The sequence below is a fragment of the Ochotona princeps genome, chromosome 11, assembly GCF_030435755.1.
Source record: "Ochotona princeps isolate mOchPri1 chromosome 11, mOchPri1.hap1, whole genome shotgun sequence".
Classification (NCBI taxonomy): domain Eukaryota; kingdom Metazoa; phylum Chordata; class Mammalia; order Lagomorpha; family Ochotonidae; genus Ochotona; species Ochotona princeps.
In genome coordinates this window covers 32,867,905-32,892,602 of record NC_080842.1, presented here as the reverse complement: position 1 = coordinate 32,892,602, position 24,698 = coordinate 32,867,905, and the positions used below count along the sequence as shown (strand labels likewise).

Below are 24,698 nucleotides of genomic sequence, written 5' to 3'. Positions count from 1 at the left end.
GTCAGGGAAGAGCTCTGGAATATGCAGTCACCTGAAGATCTGACAGGAAGGCCTGCAGTCACACTTTGCTCATGCTGTTGGACTTACGCCTCGTGGCGACCCTGTGAGGCAGAGGTTATTAGATCTGCCTTACTGAAAAAGATACTGAGGTTTAAAGAAGTTAAGGCATTTGCCCAAATCAGAGAGCTGACAAACTGTCAAACGAAGTCCTCGCTGGGGCACCTCACGCTACACTGCTGGTTTAGAAGTGTGAGAATCCCGAGGAGTGAGGAGGTCGCTAACCTGGCTGTCAGGAACACCAGCAGCTCTCCATGCAGTAAGCTGGAGACCTCAAGCACCCCACAGCGCCCTCCACTGGCCATTCACCCCTTGCAGGGCATGAGGCACGTTGCTAGAATCCACTTACAGTGTCCAATTCTGAGTCTCCTGGGGTCCTTTCCCCCTCCGCTGCCCCTGCCTTTCTCCTAAACATCTGGGTTTCCAACCACCTAAAAAAAAAACCATATAATCCACTTATGAAAAGTTGTAATCTTCGCTTCAGAAGAAGTATGTTAAAAATCTTTGGTGAGACAATATTGGTGTATAATGCCAGCTCTTGATTCAGTCAGTTACACATGGCCATCAGGTCCACATTACAAGGGATTTTTTTTTTTTTTGCTTTGAATTCTGAGACCATTTCTCAAGATATTGAACAGGTTTTGAGGGATTTTTGATCTTGCTTTTTTTTTTTCAAGAAAGCAACCATATAGTGTATGGTATCTTGTATTTTGAGAATAAAAGAAGTAGCAAGGATCAGGTACAGAAACACCATTTCATATCAGTTACTTCCACAGAATAGAAAGCAGCCACTGGGAGAACTGGGAATCTGAGAAGTGCTGTCGGTACACAGACGCATGCCCCACGTTTTAATGGGGGATAAAAAGGGGCGGTTACAGGCAGGGAATTCCTGTAAACCACGTGAAATGACCAAGAGTGAAGTTCCCTGCAGAACTAAGATTGAAAGGAGTAGCCGCTACTAAGCTCCATGACATGACTGTGTCCCTAACATCTGTCTGTTGCCTAGAGGAAACCCTCCCTCTCTTCCGCCCATGCAAGGGTGGCTCCCTGGCTTCTACGGGACATTCCTCTACTTCCCATTAGATTGTTAAGGTCCCTTAGTCCAAGAACAAATCAAGAACAGAAACATATGCTGTAGTTAGGTGTGCTAAACTGTGCTTTTCCATTTTCTGTAAATGTTTCAGAACTGCATGTACTGTGCCTCTAATAGATTACATAGATGGGAATGATTATTCCATTGAACCCCAGCAAGGTGGGGATGAAGACGGTTTTGCCAGAGGGGCCTGGGACTGGAGTTTACTGTGGAAACGTATCCCTCTAAGCCACAAGGAAAAGGCCAAAAGGAAACATAGAACTGAACCTTATCGGTAATGATTGTTACTCATTGTTCGTGCTGACCGTTTATCTAAGGACTTTTTCTTTTCCTTCCCCATGAACTCGTGTAACTGTGTGGGCCCATTCATATGCTCCCATGTGACCTTTGCTGCCATCATCAACACAATGCAGAACCATTTGCACAGTGCCACTTATAGATGTCATTAATGGCAACACATATGAAATTGTACCCCAAGGGGGTGGTGATGAAGATGGGTACGCCCGAGGAGCATGGGATTGGAGTATGCTCTGGAAACGGGTGCCTCTGACCCCTCGAGAGAAGAGAATGAGAAAGACAAAAACTGAACCATATCGGTAATCACTAAATCACTTACATGCCTTTCTTTCCTCCAGATGCGCTAACCTATTAACCTCTTGCCAAACTAAAATGTTGTTATTAAGACTGTAGACGCTACCTCTGTCTCTGAAAGAGCTTTTCTCTCTATCCTTTTTCAGAGCTTTTAATACACACTTGCTACTTTTTAATAGCTTTACCCTCAATGCAAGCTCTCCTGTTGAGAACTGCACTTTTTCAGTGGGGGAAACAAAATAATAATAACGTACAGGACACTAGTTTCCAAGCACAAGTGAAAAATGGAGAACCTTTGTGGTCTTATCCTAACAGATGAGACATCAAATTATGTTGTTTTCATTCTAGTGTTCTTTCATAAATTTAAAATACATGAAGTACACATGGTCCAAGGTTATCATTTCCATTTTGTTGCCTTGGGTGCAATGTCAACAATAAGACACCAGCAAGAGATTTTTGGGTTTTTCCCCCACCTTTTTTTATTTTATATGCTAACTCCTAATGCTAGTTCTGCCCCTGTTTAGTGAGTAAATGAGTTTAGTAAGTGTTGCAAAGTGTTCTTTCTTGCTTCACTCTTAGAAGATGCTCCATCCCCAATCAGCAGTTGTCCCTTCTCAGAGTTTTGTTAGGTAGAACAATGTATGTACCTCCCTTCTGTTAGGCCTTTAGTTGGAACATTGCACTCCTTCACAAAGATGCCCCCCAGTGCAGTGTGTGTGCACATGGTAGTGTAGTCCTCCCTGCATGTATCTGCCTTTGTGTTTCTGATCTTATGGTTCTGCGTTTGGTCTCTCTCCCTGCTGCACTGCTGGTCACGTCAGAACTTTGATGAGAAGGTGTTTCCCATGTCACGTAAATGCTGGTGCGGTTTGGGCATGTCTTGACATCAAGCTACTGAATGGCAAACATGAAAAAATTATAGAACGTGGGGCCTTACTGGACATATTTCAAATTTTCAGTTGAAAATTTCTAAACATTCTGGAATCTATGACTTACCTGATTAAATTCACCTCTATCGATTCTAGAAGAAAAGTTAAAAGGGTGCTGAGTGTAGTTATATTGCTACTAATTCCAGTATCTACAAGGGAAAATTTTTTTAATGAGCTAGAAGGATTTAGAGAAAGCTACCCTTTGATTAACGCACACATTTCCATGTTAAGATGCATTTCGAATAGATACTAAAAGAACATATTTTTTTAAATAACAAAGGCACAATTGTAGTGCAATAGTTGTGAATGATAGTGGCATGCAAATATAACCCAAAATGTAACAATGCTGTTTGGTGAGTTAGGCAGCATACGTTAAGAAATTACTTCCTCCTGCTGTGTAAATATTACTTGACTCCTTATTTCTTTATGCAACAAATACTTACTGAGTAGTTACTATGTGCCAGGCACCATTAGAGGAGCATCAATGTGAAAAGTATGTTCTCTCCTGGAACTCACAGTGAGACAGAAAGGGAACAGATAACTACACAAACAACTGTGCCACAACAGCTGTAGCAAGTGCTGAGGCGCGGCCGCAGCTGTGCAGGGCGCAGGGCCAGGGGGACCGAGTGCAGCGGGCAAGGTCAGGAGAGGCCTTCCTCCCAGAGTGTTCTGGAGGCTCGCGCCTGGAGCATGAGGTCAACCCTGCGGAGGACAAACACCTGAGCAATACCAATAGGGTAAGAGAAGGCCCTCAGAGGTGAGCCTGGCCCGTCCCAGGCAAATGCCAGGCTGGTGAAAGAGAAGCAAGGACAGCTGAGGCCAGAGTGAGGCGAGGTGGCGCCCGCAGGCCCCTGGCTAAGAGGCGGCTTTGGCCACTGCGTGATTAGAGCTGGGCAGGGACAAACCCGAAGGAAGCACGCCAGTTCTAGGCGAGAGTGTTGGCTCGGTCTCTGGTGCTAGCAGTACTGTTAGAAAGAAGCAGACAAATTCAGAATCGATTTTCCAGGTGGAGTCAACAGGACCCAGTGACAGGTGAATACTAGCTGTAAGGATGAAGATGCCAACAGCTGTGGAGGCATGGTGGCCACCTGCCTCTTTTCCTTCTCACCCCTAAGAAGTACCCAATTGAAGATGCATTCAGGAAGCCCCACAGATCGCCCTTTTCATTCCTGCCTGCTCGTGTAGTACATAGCTGTGCCTAATTCTATGTCATTTCGGTGCCACGTTTGCAAATTCTGAATGAACTGTGGCTGTTCTGTGATGATTTACGCTCTTACTTGGCAAACCCCTGAGCTATAAAATTTAAAAATGACAGACTACTTCCACAGTGTATAGTTTTGTTCATCCCAGAGTGACTCATCAATCATTACAGGAGCAGTTAGCAGACCATGGCTGTTGAGCTCAGTGTCTTTAGGAGTGAGTGAAAATTTTTCATGGAAGACCAAGGTTTGATTTTAAGCAACAAAAGAGCTTAGGCGCCCTCTAGTGGCAACAAGACAGAACGCCCCAATTGGAGTCCTACTTGCTCAGAGTTAAATATTGAGGTGAATTCACCGTGAAGAGTTTGTGAAGGCTCTATAATTTCTTGGTGTTTGGCCATCAGTTTTGTCTCCTCTGCGCATTGTTTAGGCTGTATTGCAAAGGTTTTCTTTCTGTTGGTGAAAGGGGCATGGGGTGGGGCTGGTTCTCTGTGCTGGTTTTTGCAGTGTTTGTTTTCCTTAGGTCTCCAGCCATGGCTGGTGGATTATTTGCCATCGAACGAGAGTTCTTCTTTGAACTGGGTCTGTATGATCCAGGTCTCCAGATTTGGGGAGGTGAAAACTTCGAGATCTCCTACAAGGTAACAATTCATTTAAACAAATGCAGTTTTGTACATAGTAACTGAGTTTTGTGAGTTTCTGCTACAGCTAGTTTAGTTTTCAACAGTAAACCAATACCTATGCAGTCATTTCTCATAATTATAAGAAATGAAATATATGTGTCTTGGGGGGTGGGAGGGAGGATAAAATGCAAGCTCCAAACTTACCGTGAATTTGCAGAACTCAGCTAAAAAATTATGGCCCAGGAAACTTCAGGAATAAAACACCATTGTCTGCATGCTTGAGTCTTCTATTATAAATCCCTTTGAAAATCTGTGTGAACCAAGACGATCATCCATTGGCCCCGTGGGACTGGGGATTTCCTGCGGAAGCAGATCCCCACCAGAGAGGGAGGCGGCAGAGGGGTCAGACACGTGACGCTGTGGCACAGCGCTATCTCCCAAGGGAGCTGAAGAGATAAAATCCCAACCCCTGGTCTTAACCGCCCTGTGGTTAGGACTAAGGCATAGAGGAGTAAGCCTAGTCATTAGTCTCCAGGAACTCACACTTAAGAAGAGACTAGAATTCCGCTGGAGTTCATAATGTAGTGTTAAGGTGGAACTGCTTTCATTTGTAAAAGCGTGCTGCTCCAGGTAGAAGTTGAGGCAGAACTAGAAAGACAGGCATGATGCCAGTCTGCAAGGATGCAGTGTGTGGGGGGATCTTCAGCAGGATGGGGAGAAGGGCACAGGTGGGAAGACAGTTCAGGAACTCACGCACAGTTTGCAAGGACCAGGCGACGGGAGTTAGGAAGATACCTAAGGTGAAGAAAGTAGGTGGTTAACACTAGGATCATATTAAAGAAAACCTTTCGTGTTCATGTACACGATTTTTACCTCATTTTAAAAAGTGGAGAGCCATCCAAAAGTTTCCGCGAGGTAATGACATGACCCAGTGTTGCCCTTAAGCCACAGTCATCGCCTCCTGTAAATACGGATAGAACAGAGGGAAGCCGAAGGTGAAGAAGCCGGGGAGGAGGTTATGGCGGTGATCACCCAAGTAGGAGACATTGGCAGTGGGAGTGATGGAGGAGGTCAGGGAGGAGGAATCTGCTTGGCCGTCAAGGCCACATTAGGAACGGGCCGAAGCGCTGAGTGTCCGCAGCCGCCCGTCCCTCGTCCCTGCAGGAACTGTTCAGACGGGCAGTTTGGCCTAGGGACTTCCTTCATCTAGCAGTTCCGCATGTACAATGTGTCTAATTTAGATTTTAGCTTTGCATTTACAAGACATGTTATTTCATAATTTGTTTATATATTAAAAAAAAAACTTTGAAAACGTTGTTTTCTGACAGATATGGCAGTGCGGTGGCAAACTGCTGTTTGTCCCTTGCTCTCGCGTTGGGCACATCTACCGTCTCGAAGGCTGGCAGGGAAACCCCCCACCTGTTTCTGTCGGGTCTTCTCCAACTCTCAAGGTGAGGCGTGTTTGACCGGAAGGGAAGGCTAGGACAGTGACAGTGATGGGCCACACGCCACGGTAGTCACCCCCCAACGGCAGCTCACTGAGTGGGAGAAGTGGAGCCCTCACGGTGCAGCCCACCGTTAACTTAGGCTGAACGGATGCAGGAAACATCCAGCCAGTTCTTTTGACCTCCTGTTTTTAAATTCACAAGGAAAAACCGTGTGTGTTTATGGCGTACACCAAGATGTGTTGAGATGTGACTATGTTGTAGGATAACTAAATCAAACAGCTCAACATATGCATTATATCATATATTTAACCACTTTTTTGTGGTGAGAATACTTAAAATCCACTCATCAATTTTCATATGTACAGTACATTTTTATTAACTGTAGTTTCCATAATGTACAACAGATCCCTTGAATTTATTCCTTCCCATCTAACTGAAATCTGGAGTCCTTTAACCAGTACCTCCCCAACATCCCAGTGCCCTGGCCACTGGTAACCACTATTTTACTTCCTGGTTCCAGGAGCTTGCCTTCCTGTGCTTGGCGTATTGCATTTCACATATCTTCCAATGTTCCTTCGGTTGTTATTTTTTTATATGTTTATTTTACTTGAAAGTAAGAAATCAAAGTTAGAGAGGGAGTGTGGGGGAAAGACATACAGAGAGAGAGAGATCTTCTATCTGCTGGTTCATTCCCCAAGTGGCCACAACAGCCGTATCTGGGCCAGCCCAAAACTGGGAGTCAGGAACTTTTGGATCTCCCACATGGCCACAGGAGTGCAACCACTGGGACCATCTTCTGCTGCTTTCCCAGGGCATTAGCAAGGAGCTGGATCAGAAGTGGAACAGCCAGGACTAAAACTAGTGTCTATGTATGATGCTGGCACTGCACACAGAGCATTAGCTTGCTAAGCCACCACACTGGCCCCAGTGTTTGTTAGTTTTGAAGATTGTATTCTGTTTTGTATATTTGCATACACATGTGTGTAAGTGTGTATTTCTTTTTTTTTAAGATTTATTTATTTTTTATTACAAAGTCAGATATACAGAGAGGAGGAAGAGAGATAGAGAGGAAGATCTTCTGTCCGATGATTCACTCCCCAAGTGAGCCGCAACGGCCGGTGCTGTGCCGATCCGAAGCCAGGAACCTGGAACCTCTTCCGGGTCTCCCACATGGGCGCAGGGTCTCAAATCTTTGGGCCGTCCTCGACTGCTTTCCCAGGCCACAACAGGGAGCTGGATGGGAAGTGGAGCAGCTGGGACATGTACCAGCGCCCATATGGGATCCCGGTGCGTTCAAGGTGAGGACTTTAGCCACTAGGCCACACCGCCAGGCCCAATTTACATATTTCTTAACTGGATTGTTTTGTTTTAAATTGAAAATTTATTGTGGTTTTTGGGTTCTGTACATCTCTGAGTATTAGTTTTTAATTTTTTTTAGGAATCCCCATATTGTTTTCCGTATGGCCACACCATTGCTGCCAGCAGTGGTCAATGGTTCTAATTTCTTCACATCTTTCGTTGTTTTGATAATAGCCATTCTAACAGGTGTTAAGTCGTATATTACTGTAGTTTTAATTTGTATGTCTTTGATAATTAGTTATATAAAATTACTTCTCTGAGGGCCCGGTGCTGCAGCCTAGTAGCTAAAGTCCTTGCCTTGCATGCACTAGGATCCCATATCGGCACCGGTTCGTCACGTGGCTGCACCGCTTCCCATCCACCTCCCTGCCTGTGGCCTGGGAAAGCAGTAGAGGATGGCCCAGGGCCTTGGGACCCTGTACCCGCATAGGAGGCCCAGAAGAGGCTCCTGGCTCCTAGCTTTGGATCAGTTCAGCTCCAGCCACTTGGGAAATGAATCACTGGATGGAAGATCTTCTTCTCTGTCTCTCCTTCTCTTTGTATATCTGACTTTCCAATAAAAATAAATAAATCTTTTTTTAAAAAAGATATTTATCTGAGAAAGAGAGAGAGAAAGCTGCCTCCAAGGAGCTGCGTCGGTAGGATGTGCAGTCAGGGGGTGAGGCCAGGCGTGAGCGCGGGACCCGGGAGTCTGATGCACCGGGCTGAATGCCCGCTCTTGGACGCTAACGTCTTTCATCCAATTTGGGTCACTTTTTTCCTATCTGGTATGAACAAAGGATTTCATTTAATACTTCAGTATATTATCATCGAGTTTCTACACACCATTTACTAAAGAGACTGCTTGGTTGATCATTTCTGGATTTTTTTAGATCTATTCTTCCTTTCTTCCGTCTTTTCCTCGTTACCTCGCTAACTCCCAGGCTCTGGTGGGCTGGACTTCCTTCCTGCGTCTTCAATGCCCTCTCTGTAAACTCAGTCAGCCCTCCGCGCCTCTCCCGACGTCTGCTCCAACTCCTTCAGTGTGTCCTCCGCTCATTAACCATGCTGTCCTCCTGAAAATTAAAACTGATGAAATTCACATGCTTAAAACTTTTCAGTTCAAGCTCCAACTTTTCCACTTCTCATTCAGCTCTCTGGTACTGTGCCTGGGAAAACAAAGAAGCACTCGGGTCGTGCCACCCCCCGGGAGACCCAGGTGAAGCTTTGGATGCCTGGCTGCAGCCAGGGAGTGGACAGCACACGAGCAATATCTTAAACTCTGCCTTGTAAATATTTTCTTTGAAAGCCAATTTAAAAGTTGAGTGTTAAATAAACAAATAAATTCTGCTGTTTTCGATGGTAGTTTTGTAATTGAGACTTTTTCTCCACACATTCTAGAAGTATGGATCAACTAGAAAGAGATTGCTAAGCCTCTGCCTGTAATAACCACCATCCCACAAGGGCGCTAGTTCAAGTCCCAGCTGCTCCACTTCCACTCCAGCTCCCTGCTAACACACCTTGGAAAGCAGCAGAAGATGGACCAAGTGCTCAGGTCCTGCAGCCACATGGGAGACCTGGAGGAAGTTCCTGGCTTCCACCCAGCCCAGCTCCCGCTAGATCAGCATTGTCAGGCCCCTGAGGCAGAACATGACTCAGCGCTAAGAACCTCTTCTCTCTAGAACTCTGTCTTTCAAATAAAATTTTTTAACTCTTTGCTAAGAAAAGAGAAATTGTTCTGGGAACAGAAGTACCAGTGTCTGATTATAAACTCTCTGTGGGCTTCAATATCCTTGTCTCCTTTTGTTTTGTTTTGCATTGAAGATTTTATTTTATTTTTATTGTAAAGGCAGATTTACAGAGAGAAGGAGATACAGAGAGAAATATCTTCATCCACTGGTTCACTCACCAAGTGGCCACAATAGCAGGAGCTGAACTGATCCAAAACCATGAGCATGGTGCTTCTTCCCGGTCTCCCAAATGAGAGTAGGGTCCCAAGGCCTTGGGCCGTCCTCGATTGCTTTCCCAGGTCACAAGCAGGGAGCTGGATGGGAAGTGGAGCAGCTGGGACATAAACCGATGCCCATATGGGCTCCTGGCACATGCAAGGTGAGGATTTCGCCGCTGAGCCATCACACTGGGCCCAATATCCTTGTCTCTTAACTGAATACATTATCTTTGAATATATGGCCTTCTGGCTTAGAGATAACAGGTTCTGTGTGCAGTACCTTTTAGTTGAATATAAATAGCATTTTTATGCTTGGCAAATGGCAGAATCGTTAGCTAGCTTGCAGTTGTTTCGTTAAATGCCAAGTCCTGTGAAAGTAAGTGTGTTACACGTTGGTCACGTTGTTCAAGACAGGTTGTTTGTGACATTATGGCTAGTTTTCTCTTTCACAATAGTATTTTCTCCTTTGCAGAACTATGTTAGAGTTGTAGAAGTTTGGTGGGATGAGTATAAAGATTATTTCTACGCTAGCCGTCCTGAGTCAAAGGCACTCCCGTATGGAGATATATCTGAGCTGAAGAAGTTCCGAGAAGATCACAACTGCAAAAGCTTCCAGTGGTTCATGGAGGAGATAGCCTACGACATCACCTTGCACTACCCCTTGCCGCCCAAAAACATCGAGTGGGGAGAGGTGGGTATCAGCCACAGCCGGACCTCAGAGTGTTTGTATTTAGAGTCTGAGTTGCGGGAGAAATGAGTATGAGGCAGACAGAGGAGAATCCTTGGGAGAAGGTTGCCTGAAAACCGTCTGCTGCCGTCTGCTTTGACTCCATTACACAGCTCCAGGGACCTGGGCACCAGCCGTGGGCGCAGAATGCTGCAGCCCCCTCCCTCCAGGGCCCGCCCCTCCCCTGCCCCTCGCTCCTGCTCCCTTCCTTAGTGAATTCCAACTTAACCCACTGCTCCCACCTCAGACGTCCCCTTTCCAAGAAGCCTTTCTCCTTGCCCACTCCATCAGAGACACTCCTGTGACCATGCCATGATCACAGCAGCCCAACATACCCATCTGCCACTCAGTCTGAATATGTCAGAACCTGAAGCTGCATTGATCTCAGTGAATTAATGCAAGGACCGCATTCATAATAGGCTCTCAGTGTTTTTGGAATTAATTAATACAAAGTAAAAGCAATCTGCACTGCTTTTTGTGTTCCTTCAAACTTAGCTTCATAACCTCACCTGTGACAGCCCTCTTGGGGCTCTGACCAGCACCTCCTTAGGTGCTTAGGTGTCTTAAGCATGCCCAGAAAGTCCCAGTCTGAGCACTCGCTTCATGATGCGTTCAGCAAATAGTGATTGAGGGCCTACAGGTGCCAGTCACCCTTCAAAGCAGAAGGCAGGACAGAGTTGTCCACTTCCTCACATTCAGTGAGAATACCAGACAGACCAGAACAGCAAAGCTACTGACCAGTGTTGGTAAGATCTAGAGGAAACGAACAGTTACTACCACAAGAGAACTTAGGGACGGGAATGGGAGACCAGGGTAAGGAGGTGACAGTTCATTTGAGATGTGGAAAATAGCCGGGCAGTCAAGGTCTTACAAGTAAAGAAAAGGGTAGGTCGCAAAGCTGTGACTCGTAAACACTTTGCACATTTGAAGAGCAAGAAAGTAGACACTAAATGAGGGTGGTGGGAACTTGAAGGGGAGTTTTTAAACAGAAAAGCGGTAAGATATGATGTGCACTTTTTGTTTTCAGTCGCCCTGCTATGAATATTTAGAGTAGAAATAAAAATGCCAGTCAGAAAATGAGTAGGGCACACTCAGCGAGAGGTGTTGGTGGCCTTGGGCGGGGAAGGGCAGTGTGCAGATACAGAGAAGCCGACAAAGCTCGTCTGATTCCTCCGGAGCTGGTCACTGGCCAGCGGCACAGGAGGGACAAGGGCCAGCTTGACATCTGGTTTTCATTTTTTCTCTGAGTAGCTGATGGTGTGTCAGCTGAGATTGGGGAGGTGTAGAAGTGGGGACTGGGGAGCAGCGAGTTTGTTATTGGTGTTCTGCACACGTGAAATACCCACTAGGCATGCAAGTGGAGCTTCAAGCCCTGTTTCTTAAAGACTGCAGGAAAGCTGCCTGTTATGAACGTGGTCCTTGGCGATAGTGCAGCCAGGAAGAGGCCACTGGGGAAATGTGTGTCTGGGGCCAGCAGCACGCAGGCTGTTCCTGGGGTGGGTGGTGTTACCAAAGCAGACAGGACAAGGCAGAACAAGACCCATCCGTGAGAATCCCAAGGTTAGAGTTCGGAAACAAAAGCAATCAACCAAAAACACTTAGTTCTCCTCTCTCTGCATCTTAGTTTAAGTTCCTTTCTCCTGGTTTTTTCTTTTTCCCTCACTATAGTAAATTGTGTTGAACTCCCAACTAGACCATAAACTCCTGTGAGTCCACAACCACATTTTGGTTACTTCTTACACCCAGAACACCTAATTAGTAGAATGCCTTCTTTAAAAAAAAAGAAAAGAAAATCCTAGCTCATTACCAGTCTTGTGGCTTCAAAATCGTCTTGCTGCTGATGACTCTGCCTTCCCCCCCCCCGCTTTTTTTTTAATGTTCTTAGATCAGAGGCTTTGAAACTGCGTACTGCATTGACAGCATGGGAAAGACAAACGGAGGCTTCGTTGAGCTGGGACCCTGCCACAGGATGGGAGGGAATCAGGTAAACCACCCTGCTTTGTGTTTGACTTGGTCTGCTGTGAGAGCTGCCGGGGTTCAGTCTGGTTTTCGATTTTTATTTTTAATTTCTTTATATGAGAAACAGATATAGTTAGGCAGACAGTCCCCATTTGCTGGTTGCCTCCCCAAATGCCTGCAGTACCTGGGTCTGGGCCAGCCGGGTGAAAGCCAGCAGCCAGGAGCTCAGTGCAGGGCCCCCGGTGGGTGGCAGTGAGAGCTTCCCACAGGAACAGAGTGAAGACCTGAACCCAGACGCCCTGCGGGGGCCCAGGCTGCTGCACTGGACTTCAAGGCCTGCTGCTTTGACTTTTTTAATCTGGTCTTTAGTTTCAGTAAAATAATATCTTCCATGAAAAAATTGACAGGGCGAAAACATTCACTTAAATGAAGGGGGTTATAACAGTAGTGATTTTCATATAAACAATCAGAATGTAGAATTAATGTGTAATATAAAGGACAATTTTTTTACATGTAATATCCAGTCATCTACATTGTTCCCAATAAACTGAGGTATTGCAATTGATAATATGTAATTTCACTAAAGTATTTTTCCCTTACTATATGTTGTCATGCATATAATTTACTTCATGAAACATTGATTATCAAGTCTGTTTCTACCTTCTCATTTTCTTAAATTGTTGGTTTCTATACATTCATGAGTCATTCTGCATCTTACAGACTAAAGAACATAAAAATGTTAATGCTAATAAAATTTCTCAGTAATGTTAAAACAAGCATAATTCTCATATGTAGATTTTTAGTTCTGAACACCCAGAGAAAATATGGTTTAGGCCATTTATTTTAATTATAGGAGTCAAGTTTGCTGTTCCTTTCTTTAAAAGTATCTGTCACTTTGTTTCTTTTTTATTTAATAGCTTTTCCGAATCAATGAAGCAAATCAGCTCATGCAGTACGACCAGTGTTTGACAAAAGGGCATGATGGATCAAAAGTTATGATTACGCACTGTAATCTAAATGAATTTAAAGAATGGCAGTACTTAAAGGTATTATGCATTTAAACTCCTAAAATAATATTAGATGCCGTTTCGTTGTTGGTGACACCTGGTACATGACATTCAGACGAGCTCACCTTTGACTCTGCGGCCACGTTGGTTGGCATTGCCACTCATGGCGTCATTGCAGATTTTCCAGGCACTGAGCAAAGCACGCTTCCTGTCACAGTGATGTCTGTGAAGAGCCATGGCTTAGTGTAGGTGGCACAAGAAAACCAGTATTCCATGAGGCAATGGTTACTATCATTCTAGAGTCACAACCCATGGATTTTTAAAACTGAAATATGCCTTAAACATTTATAGTCTAAAACTGTCATTAATATCTCAGGATTTCCAGCAGGTGGCGATAGAGGCAAACAAAACTTGAAAGCCCAGGCCTCCGTAACTTCCTTACCATATTTTTCAAAACACATTCAGTTAAATGCAGCTTGTTGCTTGCCTTAGAGTCAGATTTATTCAGGTGACACTGCTAGAGGAGCTTTTGTGTCTTGGCTGTTAAATATTTAAAGCTCTGTGGCAATATTTAGGGATTTCAGCACACTAATGGGTTTATCTTTAGATTTCACATCAGCTTATAAAAGATTAGGAAAACTGCCTGACACTGAACGAGCTCAGAACCGTTCACTTTTGTGTAGTTGTTGATATCATCCCCATCTATCCTGAGAGCATGCGTGTGCTTTATAGTAATGATGCTGTCACCCAATTCCCAGCTGGCGTCATGCATGGACAGTTACCATCAGTGGTAAGCAGGTGTCAGCTGCTGCTTTTTTTTTTTCTTCCAACAACTTAGGAAGAAGATTAACATAAACACTGAAAAACAGCAATTATGTTTACAAAGAAAAATGAGTAATAGTAATAATTGGTTGGTGTCAGTGAGAACAATATTAAGATGTGACTACTAAAAGCTAAACTTCAAAAAATCATGGATTAAATTATAGATTTTTTAAATTGTAGATTTCTTTGAACACATTATCTTAGACTCAGCACTGACATACATTTGTGCATCAGGCTTGAGTACATACCCACTGGGGCTCAGTGCTGTGGAGGCCTGTATGGCAGTTAAAATTGAGTAAATCACACTATATTAAAATGGCAGAGAAGAAATGTAGAAATGAAAACAAGAAAAATGCCATTGGGCAGCAAAAGAAGGATCCAGAGGAGGTATTTCTGATGAGTTTCACGGCCTCAAGTCCTGGGACAGAAAGGCCGTGGGGGTGAGGCTGTGCCGTGGGGGTGGCGCACTGCAGGCTCCCGTGGAAGACACAGGAGACTGGGTGGGCCAGGGCACGGCGTGGAAGCCGTGTGGAAAAGCAAAAACATACTCGGCGTGCTAGCTCTGAATGTGTGCTCCATCGAAAGGCACCTTGAACACTCCATCCGGGTAAGTTTTAGAGACCATCTGAGGCATGTGGTGGGGGCGAGGGGAGTCAGTACTTGCCGGAAGATGATTGGGGAGATTGTGACGTGTGGACTGATGATGCCGGAGGAGCTTACGGAGCAGTTCTCAGAATTCTGGACTTGCATTCCACTTACACCCTTCCAACAACTGAAACAACCTGCAGACAGCTCTCATTTGTATGTTACTGCTAACAGTATTTCCGAAAATTAGAAATCAAATCTGAAAAGTGTATAAAGTGCTTATGTATTCATGTAAAAAATATTAGTAATCCTATTACATGTTAGCATACAGAACATTTTAGGGAAAACTACATTTCCACAAAAATATAGTGAAAATAATAATACCATTCAATATTTTTGGAAATAACATTAATATCTGATTTCTAAAAGACAGATTTCTCAGACTGCTGTACTCAGTCTGTTTCTACATATACACAGTATTTATGTACTGTTGACACGCTTCATTATACAATATACAAAATTCACAAATGTAACCATTGGTTTCATCAGAAAAGTCTTTAAATATTGTGAAACTATCAAGTTTTTGTGATTGGAAGTTTTCCAAAAATGTGATTTTTTTCTTGAAAAGTCATATGTAGTCTAATGGCAAAAAATACTGTCCAGTCTTTTTTTTCTTGAAGTGACTAACTCAACTTATTTTTGAGAAAATGTTTACCAGTAACCATAGTTGGTCTGTCAGTTCTTTCAAGGGAAAAAAAAAAAAAAAAAAAAAAAAGGTGTTCTCTGAAAAACATCAGCTAGTTCATTGAAACAACTTGGAAATCTAACAATCAGAAGAAATCCATTATTTCACACATGGTTGCTAGGACTCGGTCTCCCTAGAAAAGCCAGCAGCGACTTGTCTTGCTGGTGATATGAGACACAGCTGCCTGTCCTTGCCGTGTTTTGCAGAACCTGCACAGATTCACCCACATTCCTTCAGGAAAGTGCTTAGATCGCTCAGAGGTCCTGCATCAGGTGTTCATCTCCAACTGTGACAACGAGAAAGCAACGCAGAGATGGGAAATGAATAACATCCATACTGTCTAGAAAGCATTAAAGAAACCAGTAATCTACCTGCTGACGAGTAAACTGATACAGTACTGAAACGGCCTGAGACCTGCTGCAACCATTGCTGTCAACTCTGTACAGTCCACACCTGGAACCTCCCGGTCAGTTTGAAGGACATGGATAAACTGTGATCTTACAATAGCATTACCATCCGCAGTTACTGTTTACAAAACTGCTTTTACCTTAAACTTCGTAGATGTTTACATCTTTTTTGTTGTTGTTGTTGTGTTTTAAGATGATGTCGGTAATTTGTGCCTTTAGCTCTGTTTTCCTAGAACAGAGTTAAAAGCATTTGTCTTCTTTGGGACTACACTCAGGGGTCTGAAAGGCAGTTTGATTTTTTTTTTTCTTTAATACACTTGAAAAAAAAAGGTTGGAGTAATCAGATTGCATATATATACATATATATGTGTGTGTATATATATAAATTTGGTGATTGTCAACCTGTTGTCTTTATTTAATTTTACATCTTTTTGAAGCACTACCACAGGTTTTCAGACAAGGTGGCCTTCTTTCACAGTCATGCTGCTTTTTTGAAAGGTGAATTTCAACACATTTAGTGCCTCTTTCATTTCTCAGTATGTATTTCAAGAGCTTTTGACGAAATTTATAGGATAGTAATGATGGAATTGTCACCTTTACAAGGAATACTTTTATTACTCAGCAATGAATTTACGTGCTGCCATTTGCTGTGAAGTTGAATGTTGTATGGCCTGGAAAAGAAAGGACAACATGGAACACCCCAAGGCTATCCCATAGGGTTTGAAGATTGTGTTGTTAACTCCCACACCTGCTGGCGTTCCCAATGCCTCTATCCACACCAACCCCCAGGATGGTAAAGGGGTCTTCCATCTGGAGAAAAATTATCCACTGGCATTTTGGCTTCATTTCTCCCTACTGTATGTCATTTTGGAAAACCATAAATCTCAATTTTGAAACTTGAGTTTAAAAAAAAAAAAAACACTAGAGATGAGTCAAAGGTTCATTCTGAGGTTTAAAAAAATCTCCAAGCCCTTTCAGATGAAACCTTACAAATCGCGGGTGCACTGTCACATCCGCTGGGCCACCCTCCAAGCCGAGAGAGAACTGGTGTTTTATTTATATTTTCATCCAAATGAAATTCCCTGTACATAAAAAGTTTAATAGTACAGTTCATTAACAAATGGCAACAACTTTGTGTGTGAGTGGGGTGTTAGTTCCCTAGTGTTTCTTAATTTCCTTTTAGGAAGTATATTTTTATTAGTATTTTTTTGCAGTGAAAAGATTTTTTTTGGCATTTAAACATGTATTAAAACAGTACCAACTATAGAAGAGCCAAATGCTGCAAATGGTCAATTAGATTAACTTCTGAACACTGCTATTTAAAAACAATTTTTTTTAATGCCTACATTGAGTCTTAAAAAGGAAATGTGGTGAGGTGTGAAATGGCAGATATACTGAGCATTGTTGATGTATAATCATGATAGCATGACCATGAAAGGAATCCACAGTCGGCTGCCAGAGGGAAGTATTTTTCATTAAAACTTTAAAAATAAATGGAAAAAAGCTACCCTTGCTTTAAACAACAAAGAACCTATGAATTTCTCTTCCAAGCTTAGCTCTTAAATTTGGACTCAAAGTTAAACATCCTAAACAGTTTATGATTTTGAATTGTCAATTTTTATTTTGCTTTTGCTACTAATGTGTGATCAATCATTTTAACTTTCACTCATCTCTAGAAATATTTGGAAAGGGAAACATTTATACACTTATATAATTGTAAGATAAATCAACTTTTAATAAAACTAAGATTTGGTACTTAAATTACTTGGGTGTTTGCAAATAGGCTCCATTTTCCGTGTTGAGTAAATTTGAACCTGTTAACTATGCATAGACGTAAGAAAGGTGGCACATGGAACTGTACATGTAAATTTATGGGCAAATTAAATATTTTGTGCAATTCATTTAAAGAAGATACTCTGTGAATATGATTCTATATATTCAAATCAGAACATTACCAACATGATAAAAAACAAACAGAAGCTGCTGCCATAACTACTATTTTCTACTATAGGCTACTTTGGAAATAATTCCCATATCCTTGCTTTGTAAGTTGATATCACTATGCATTTCTACACATTTTATAAATTTGATTTATGCAGATTTTGATACACTGTATGTTTCTGTAGAAATTGTATAAATATTCAGAATTTTATTAGGATAAATTTGAGAAGCTATGTTTATCTTAATTCTGGGTTGCTTGTTTTGTAGGTAAAAAAAATAAAATAACATGTTGTATTTTAATCCATGTATTTGTAATCATTTCTAAATCGGAACAGTACACATTGGAAATAATGGCCTGATTTGGTTTACAAAATACACATAATAGCTTAAGTATTTAAGCCACCATTATTGGGTATGTGTTCTTAACTGTTAGTCAGAATTCTGCTACTTATGCTTACAAGGCTCCAAGCTTGCCTCACTGTAGGAAGGAAACACGAAGGTTTCCTTTGACAGAACTTCTGGTTGCCTAGAGCAAATTTTTAAGTAACCTCTCCAATTATAAAATATGATCCCAGCAAAATATAATGTTTGTTGGCAGTATATTCTACTGTATAAGTTTTTTGGTTTTTTGAAAGCAAGAAAAAGTCTTCAAATCAAAAGTCTTCACAACCTGAGTGATCAAGTATAAACAAAGAAAAATCCAGACATGAAACTTAGAAACGGTCTGTAGGGGCCTGTGATACCAAACATGGCGTGTCAGGAGGAGCCTGGCTGCTGATGCGGGTGAGCAGGTGGCCGTGATGGATTGACAACACGATCTCTCGGCTGGACTGTGCTGTTTGTGCTCTTAGTTGCTGGAGAGACAGGAAGTGACAGAGCTTTCGGAGCTCACTCATTTCTTCGGTATCTCCCACAAGGATCTTGGGATAGGTTTTGTTTCAGTACAGAATATAACTTAATGAAAAATTGACACAAATCAATGGGAAATGTAATTGGTAATTGCCCAGACCCGGTCACCTGGTGGGTTGGTAGTTCAGATTTGTGAGAGCGCTTTAAAAGCATCGGGGACCACAAACATGTCATTACTCATCAGAATCAAGCATGTGAAAGAAAAGGGACTAAAGTTAACAGAATGGTTTTGGGGGACCATCATCCCTGGAATTAGGGATTAAGGGAAGGGCTTTATCTGAAGTAGATTCAGTAATGCCTGCAGTCTGATTTTTAGAATTTTGAAATGTCTATAGTTGAGGTGAGTGGATTTTAACAGTCTGAATGAATTGCGCCTGGGGCCTACTCTAAGAGGTGGGATAGAAGGTCCCTTAATTTTCATAATAAAATTATGTTAAAATCTGCTCATCTAAAAGAAAATAGTACATTATGGTAGATTCTGAAGTCCATTTTAAACACTGTACCCCTACAAATTAAGTCATGTGACTTCAAATTTTTAAGCTGTACATATTAGTTTTTAGCCTGTAAGACAGGAGATGTAGTAGTGCCCATTTGCTAGGATTGTTATTGGGATAAGTTAACATATCGTAGGGTCCTTAGAATAGTTCCTGGTGCACAATCAAGGTGAGATAAATGTTGCCTAGTATAATCTCCTTTCAAAGTCCTAAAAATGTGTCTTTAATCAGAATAAGACCACTATACTAAAGACTGCAAAAGCCATGGGTTTCTATGCATGTGTTTGATGTATCATTGCCATTACTCCACAAGTGAAAAATGAAGCTCCAAAGTTAATCTGCAGTGAAAGCTACTCTAAGGAGAAAAGTTGTTTTCTTCCTTATGCCGTTCACATAGTATGTGTAAAATAGTCTTCAGCGGCCTACTTCAATCCTTGGCTACAAAGAACTGCATCATGAAGATTGTCTAAGATAAGGTTATCTTTTAAATTGTCTTTAAATGAAATTCCACTTAGGCTCTTGAGCAAATCCCAACTATAATAGGATTAAATGTTCAAAACAAACTTAGTAGACAATTGCTATGATACGATAATTGGCATTGGATTTATACGGCTACCCTCAGCAGAAGTAGAGCTGGGCAAAATATATGAGGCAACAGGAGCTCATGGATAAAAGGCCAACCATACTGACATCTTAAAACACGGGTGGAATCTCTGGCCACTTTACCTGTGTCTGAGGGAACTTGTCTTCTGTGGCATGATCAATGAAGCTGGGAAGAGGAGGAGGTATACTGGGGGTGTGGGGTTGCTGAGCCCACAGGAATCTACAAGGCAGATGACCAGAGGGGTGTGCACTTGACCACGAGGAGACCTGTGCAGAAATTCTCATAGCAGAGACATTCACAATAGCAAAACCCCTAGCAACAACCAAAATACCCATCAACAGGATGCATGAATTGTGATATAATCCCATCATGGAATGTTGCACAGTGATGAACATGAATGAGCCTCTTATAGACAGATCTTAGTAACATACTATTAAGTGAAAAAGGACAATTCCCAGAAGATTAATAAACTTTTCATAAATATCTGAAGTGATTAAAATTAAACACACACATTTAGACATGATCGATTGAATCACTTATCTAAGTTCACTCATTTAGTATTGGGGTCAGGACATAACCAACCTCTGTACTCGATATCCCCAGAGGACTGTGGGAGGAATTTGTTTGGAGCTAGGGTAAGCTGTTCCTCTGTGTTAACTTCTTCATTTTTCCCCTCCATCTCCAGGGTCAAACCTCAGAACTGATCGGACACTATCATAGGATATTAACCCTTACATGCTGGTATGCTTTTACAAATATTGATTGAGCATTTATTATTTCTTCCCCCAAAGATAAATGTTTTAAGTGCATTATCTCCTTTAGTCCCTAAATAAGAATTCTAATTTTAGATTGCAAAACTGAAATTATATGACCTGATGTTATAAAACTAGTAACAAACTGATTTCCAGCTATAAGCTCCTTTCCTCCTCACTTCCTCATGTTTTAACCTATTTTTCCTTCATATAAGCCATCTCATCTCTTTTGGGAAAAAATAGAGCAAATCAGAAAAATAAATACATGAGAATGGATAATGCTTGAATGACCTCTTACTTGACCTACAGGACCTGTGGAAGGTGACTGCCACATCTCCCTGAAGGATGGTGAGTGACCCCGGGTGTGTTGGCAGAGCTGGATGGGAGGTGAGGTCGGCAGGACTGGAGCCAATGCTCATGGAGGATGCAGGCGCTGCGGGCACTGGCCTGACCAGCTGTGTCACAATGCCAACCCCATGAGGTCCTTCTTGCCTGACCAGGTTTCCAGGAGTAAAATTGCTGAATCTCAGAATAAATCCAAATGCCAAATTCACGCCAATTCAAGCAGATTTGAGATACGTCTGCTTTGTTGGTGCTGGAAGAAGCCAGTATGGATAAGTAAGCCAAGAGGTAAGTAGTGAAAGCAGGAATGGGTGAGGAACACAGAGTTGAGGGACCCGGGTACTAATCATGCCTTAGTAAGTTGCTTTATACAAAGAGGAAGAGGGGGCAAGATTTAGACCAAATCAAATGATATGAAAAGCCATTTCCAGTGCTAAATTTGGTACCACATATTGCTTAAAACTTATTTTTTTTCCTGCTCATGTGAGTCTATTTGTAATCCATAGATGTGCTAACATCTAGCATAAGGATCAATAACAGAGAAATCTGTCCTGCTAAATCATAACAAATAAAGGCCGTAGAGCACAGAGGTTCCATTGAGACCTCAGAAGCAATGTCTGTATTTACTTTTACCAGAGTAAGAAGCTGAGCTTCCAATCAGAATGAAAAGGAATTCCTAACTGGAAAAATAATATATTGCAGAAATGCATGCATAAACTCGAATCAACAGAGCAACTAAAGTAAGCATTAATAATCTTATATTTACCTGTATATTTAACCTATGAAAACAGCATTTCTTGCAAATAATGGGGCGAGCACAGTAGCACAATAAACTAATCCTCCACCTGCAGTGCCGGCATCCCATGTGTGCACCAGTTTGGGAGTGTACCCAGATGCTCCACTTCCCATCCAGCTCCTGCTTATGCCTCGGAAAACAGTAGAGGATGGCCCAAACACCTTGAGATCCTGCACCCGCATGGGGCCCCAAAACAAGCTCCTGGCTCCCAGTTTCAGACCAAACCAGGTCTGGCTGCAGCAGCCATTTGGCAAGTAAACCAGTGGATGGAAGATCTCTCCAACTTTCAAGTAAAATAAACACATTTTTTAAAAAATGCCAAGTCAGTGACTCTTAGCACAATCTCACCTACTGACAGATTGTCTCTGCCCATAAAAATTGAATTTGTTACGCCAATGTTTTAAATTCAAATTTTACCTTCAGAAATCCAAGAGTTACTTCTCCATGCAACACGGACTAAAGCAAGTGGTGGCAATTCTCCTTCTCGTAGGCTTTATGTTTACGAATGTCGGAACACTGCATTTCTGGTACTAGGGACACAACAGAACCCGAAAACAAGTGCCGCTGCCCTCACCAAGCTCTCGCCCTCACCTGCCCTTCACCACACCCAGCCATTTCCCCTTTTCAGCCTCTACTGCCTCTTGGCAGTTCCCATCAGTAACCAAACTTTCTCTAAAAATTTCAGTTCCCAATAGGATTCTTAAGAACTGAAGACAAAATGGCTTGTTTCTAGAAAAGTGTAAATTTGTATTTTAGAACAAGTCAATCTTATGCAACTAGACCTTTAGCTTTCTGCAGTTCTCCAAGAAACAACATCTTTACTGCTTTGTAAGATATTCTAATGCTGTGTATAGTGCCAGAAAGTCAGGCTTAAAACAATGCTATATGGACCCGGCACGGTGGCCTAGCAGCTAGAGTCCTTGCCTTGACCGCGCCAGGATCCCATATGGGCGCCGGTTCTAATCCCAGCAGTCCCACTTCTCATCCAGCTCCCTGCTTGTGGCCTGGGAAAGCAGTTGAGGATGGCCCAAAGCCTTGGGACCCTGCACCCGTGTGGGAGACCCGGAAGAGGCTCCTGGCTCCTGGCTCCTGGCTTCGGACCAGCATAGCAACGGCCGTTGTGCTCACTTGGGAAATGAACCATCGGATGGAAGATCTTCCTGTCTCTCCTCTGTATATCTGATTTTCCAATAAAAAATAAATAAATCTCTAAAAAAAATAATGCTATAAATGTAGTAAGACAAGCTTTGATTCACTACTAGTAAATGCTGTTAAGACAAAAGCTTACAGGCCAGCACAGTAGCCTAGTGGTTAAGGTCCTCATCCTACACTCACCAGGATCCCATATGGGCAGCTGGTTCGGATCCCTCCTGCTCCACTTCCCATCCAGCTCCCTGCTTGTGGCCTGGGAAAGCAGTTGAGGACGGCCCAAAGCCTTGGGACCCTGTACCCGCATGGGAGACCCAGAAGAAGCTCCTGGCTCCTGGCTTCGAATCAGCTCAGCTCTGGCCATTGTGGCCACTTGACGAGTGACCAGCAGATGGAAGATATGTATCTTCTCTCTGTAAACATCTTTCCAATAAAAATATTTAAACAAAAACAGAGAGAAAAGCTTATTTCCCAAAAAAGTGCCATCTACTGACCAAGTTTACAGTGCTTTCATGTTAATCGACCTCAGGATTTTTCTGTCAGAACCCTACCTTTTGTAAAGTAAAAGACCAAAAAGTAGTGACATATCGGTTGAGAAAAACTCTTGCCACCATTCTTGCACAAAAATTAATTCCAGAACATTAAAGACTTTAAAAACATTTTTTAAAAGAAATTAAAGGACAAATTGTTCTCACAACTTTTTGAGTAGAAAAAGGATCCCAGGGTGGGCCCGGCGGCATGGCCTAGCGGCTAAAGTCCTAGCCTTGAAAGCCCCAGGATCCCATATGGGCGCCGGTTCTAATCCCGGCAGCTCCACTTCCCATCCAGCTCCCTGCTTGTAGCCTGGGAAAGCAGTTGAGGACGGCCCAATGCATTGGGACCCTGCACCCGTGTGGGAGACCCAGAAGAGGTTCCAGGTTCCTGGCATCGGATCGGCGCAGCACCGGCCGTTGTGGCTCACTTGGGGAGTGAAACGTCGGATGGAAGATCTTTCTCTCTGTCTCTCCTCCTCTCTGTATATCTGACTTTGTAATAAAATAAATAAATCCTAAAAAAAAAAAAAAAAGTATCCCAGGGCAAGTGTTGGCGTGACAAGCCAGGCCACTGCTGGGGACATCCCACACTGAAGTGCCTGCTTCGGCTTCTTGCTAACGCACACGGGAAGGCAGCAGATGACAGAGCAAGCTCCTGGGCCCTGCTCCTCACGAGAGCAGCAGCAGCTCCCAGCCCAGGCGCATAGGCCGCTGCCCGCGTGTGAGACCCAGAGTTCCAGCTTCCTGGATTCAGCCTGGCCCAGTCTTCGTAACCGCCAGATGGAAGAACGAGCTCTCTGCTGCTCTTACAAGAAAAAAAAATCTCAAAGCTATTAAATTGATAAGTTTTAAAAAATATCTACTATTCCCAAATGCCAGCAATAGCCAGGGCTGAGCTGGAGCCAGGAGCTTCTTCTAAGTCTCATATGAGTGCAGGGGCCCAAGCTCCACTCTTTCTCCAGGTACATTAGCAGGGAGCTGGATTGGAAGTGAAACAATAGATACAAACCAGTACATGGGATGCCAACACTGCAGGCTGAGTGTTAGTGCACTATACCACAACGCAGACCCCAAGAATAAATTCGATTTATATAAAAAATAGGAACCTCTGCATGACAAGAGTATAAAATAAAGACATCAGTTATTTTCCTTAATGTATATAGTTCCCACTATTCATAAAGACCATAGGAAAGAACACTCAGTCTTTCAAACATATAAAAACTAGGGGCCAGAGCCAAGATGAGACAAGTTAATCCTCTCTGCCTGCAACACTGGCATCCCATAAGGGTGCCAGTTCATGTCCCAACTGTTCCACTTCCAGTCCAGTTCCCTGCTTATCGCCTAGAGCAGCGGGACCCTGCACTCAAGAGAAGACTCAGGGGATGCTTCGGGCTCCTGGCTTCAGACCAGATCAGCTCCAGCCATTTTGGCCATTTAGAGCATGCACCAATAGATTAAAGCTCTCTCTGGCTCCTTTTCTGTATAAGTCTGCCCTCCAAATAAAAATCTTTATAAAAAAATTAACACTCATGAGAAACTTTTTTTTTTTTAAAGTATAGGAACATCAAAACATTCAAGGAAAATAGAATTGGAAGTTTGTTTTGGTTGAAGTTTTGAAATCCATGCATTTCATACTTCACACTTCCCAAAAACTGTGAAAACCTTATAGCATAATTTCATGTTTGCATGAATAAAGTATT

General features: G+C 42.8%; 1 protein-coding gene across 2 annotated transcripts in view; it reads left to right on the top strand.

The window, feature by feature from the left end:
- GALNT7 (polypeptide N-acetylgalactosaminyltransferase 7) overlaps positions 1-15,419 on the top strand; it is a 141,031-nt gene extending 125,612 nt beyond the window's left edge. The window contains exons 6-12 of one of the 2 annotated variants that reach the window (XM_004579045.2): positions 1,242-1,424; positions 4,393-4,510; positions 5,821-5,943; positions 9,699-9,917; positions 11,839-11,937; positions 12,830-12,958; positions 15,278-15,419. In XM_004579045.2, coding sequence (XP_004579102.2) covers positions 1,242-1,424; positions 4,393-4,510; positions 5,821-5,943; positions 9,699-9,917; positions 11,839-11,937; positions 12,830-12,958; positions 15,278-15,415 — 1,009 coding nt within the window. In that variant the 3' untranslated portion in view covers positions 15,416-15,419. Of the gene's footprint in view, positions 1-1,241; positions 1,425-1,563; positions 1,747-4,392; positions 4,511-5,820; positions 5,944-9,698; positions 9,918-11,838; positions 11,938-12,829; positions 12,959-15,277 lie in introns of both variants that reach the window. The other variant, XM_004579044.3, reaches the window with a different exon arrangement.
- The last annotated feature ends 9,279 nt before the right edge of the window (positions 15,420-24,698 follow it).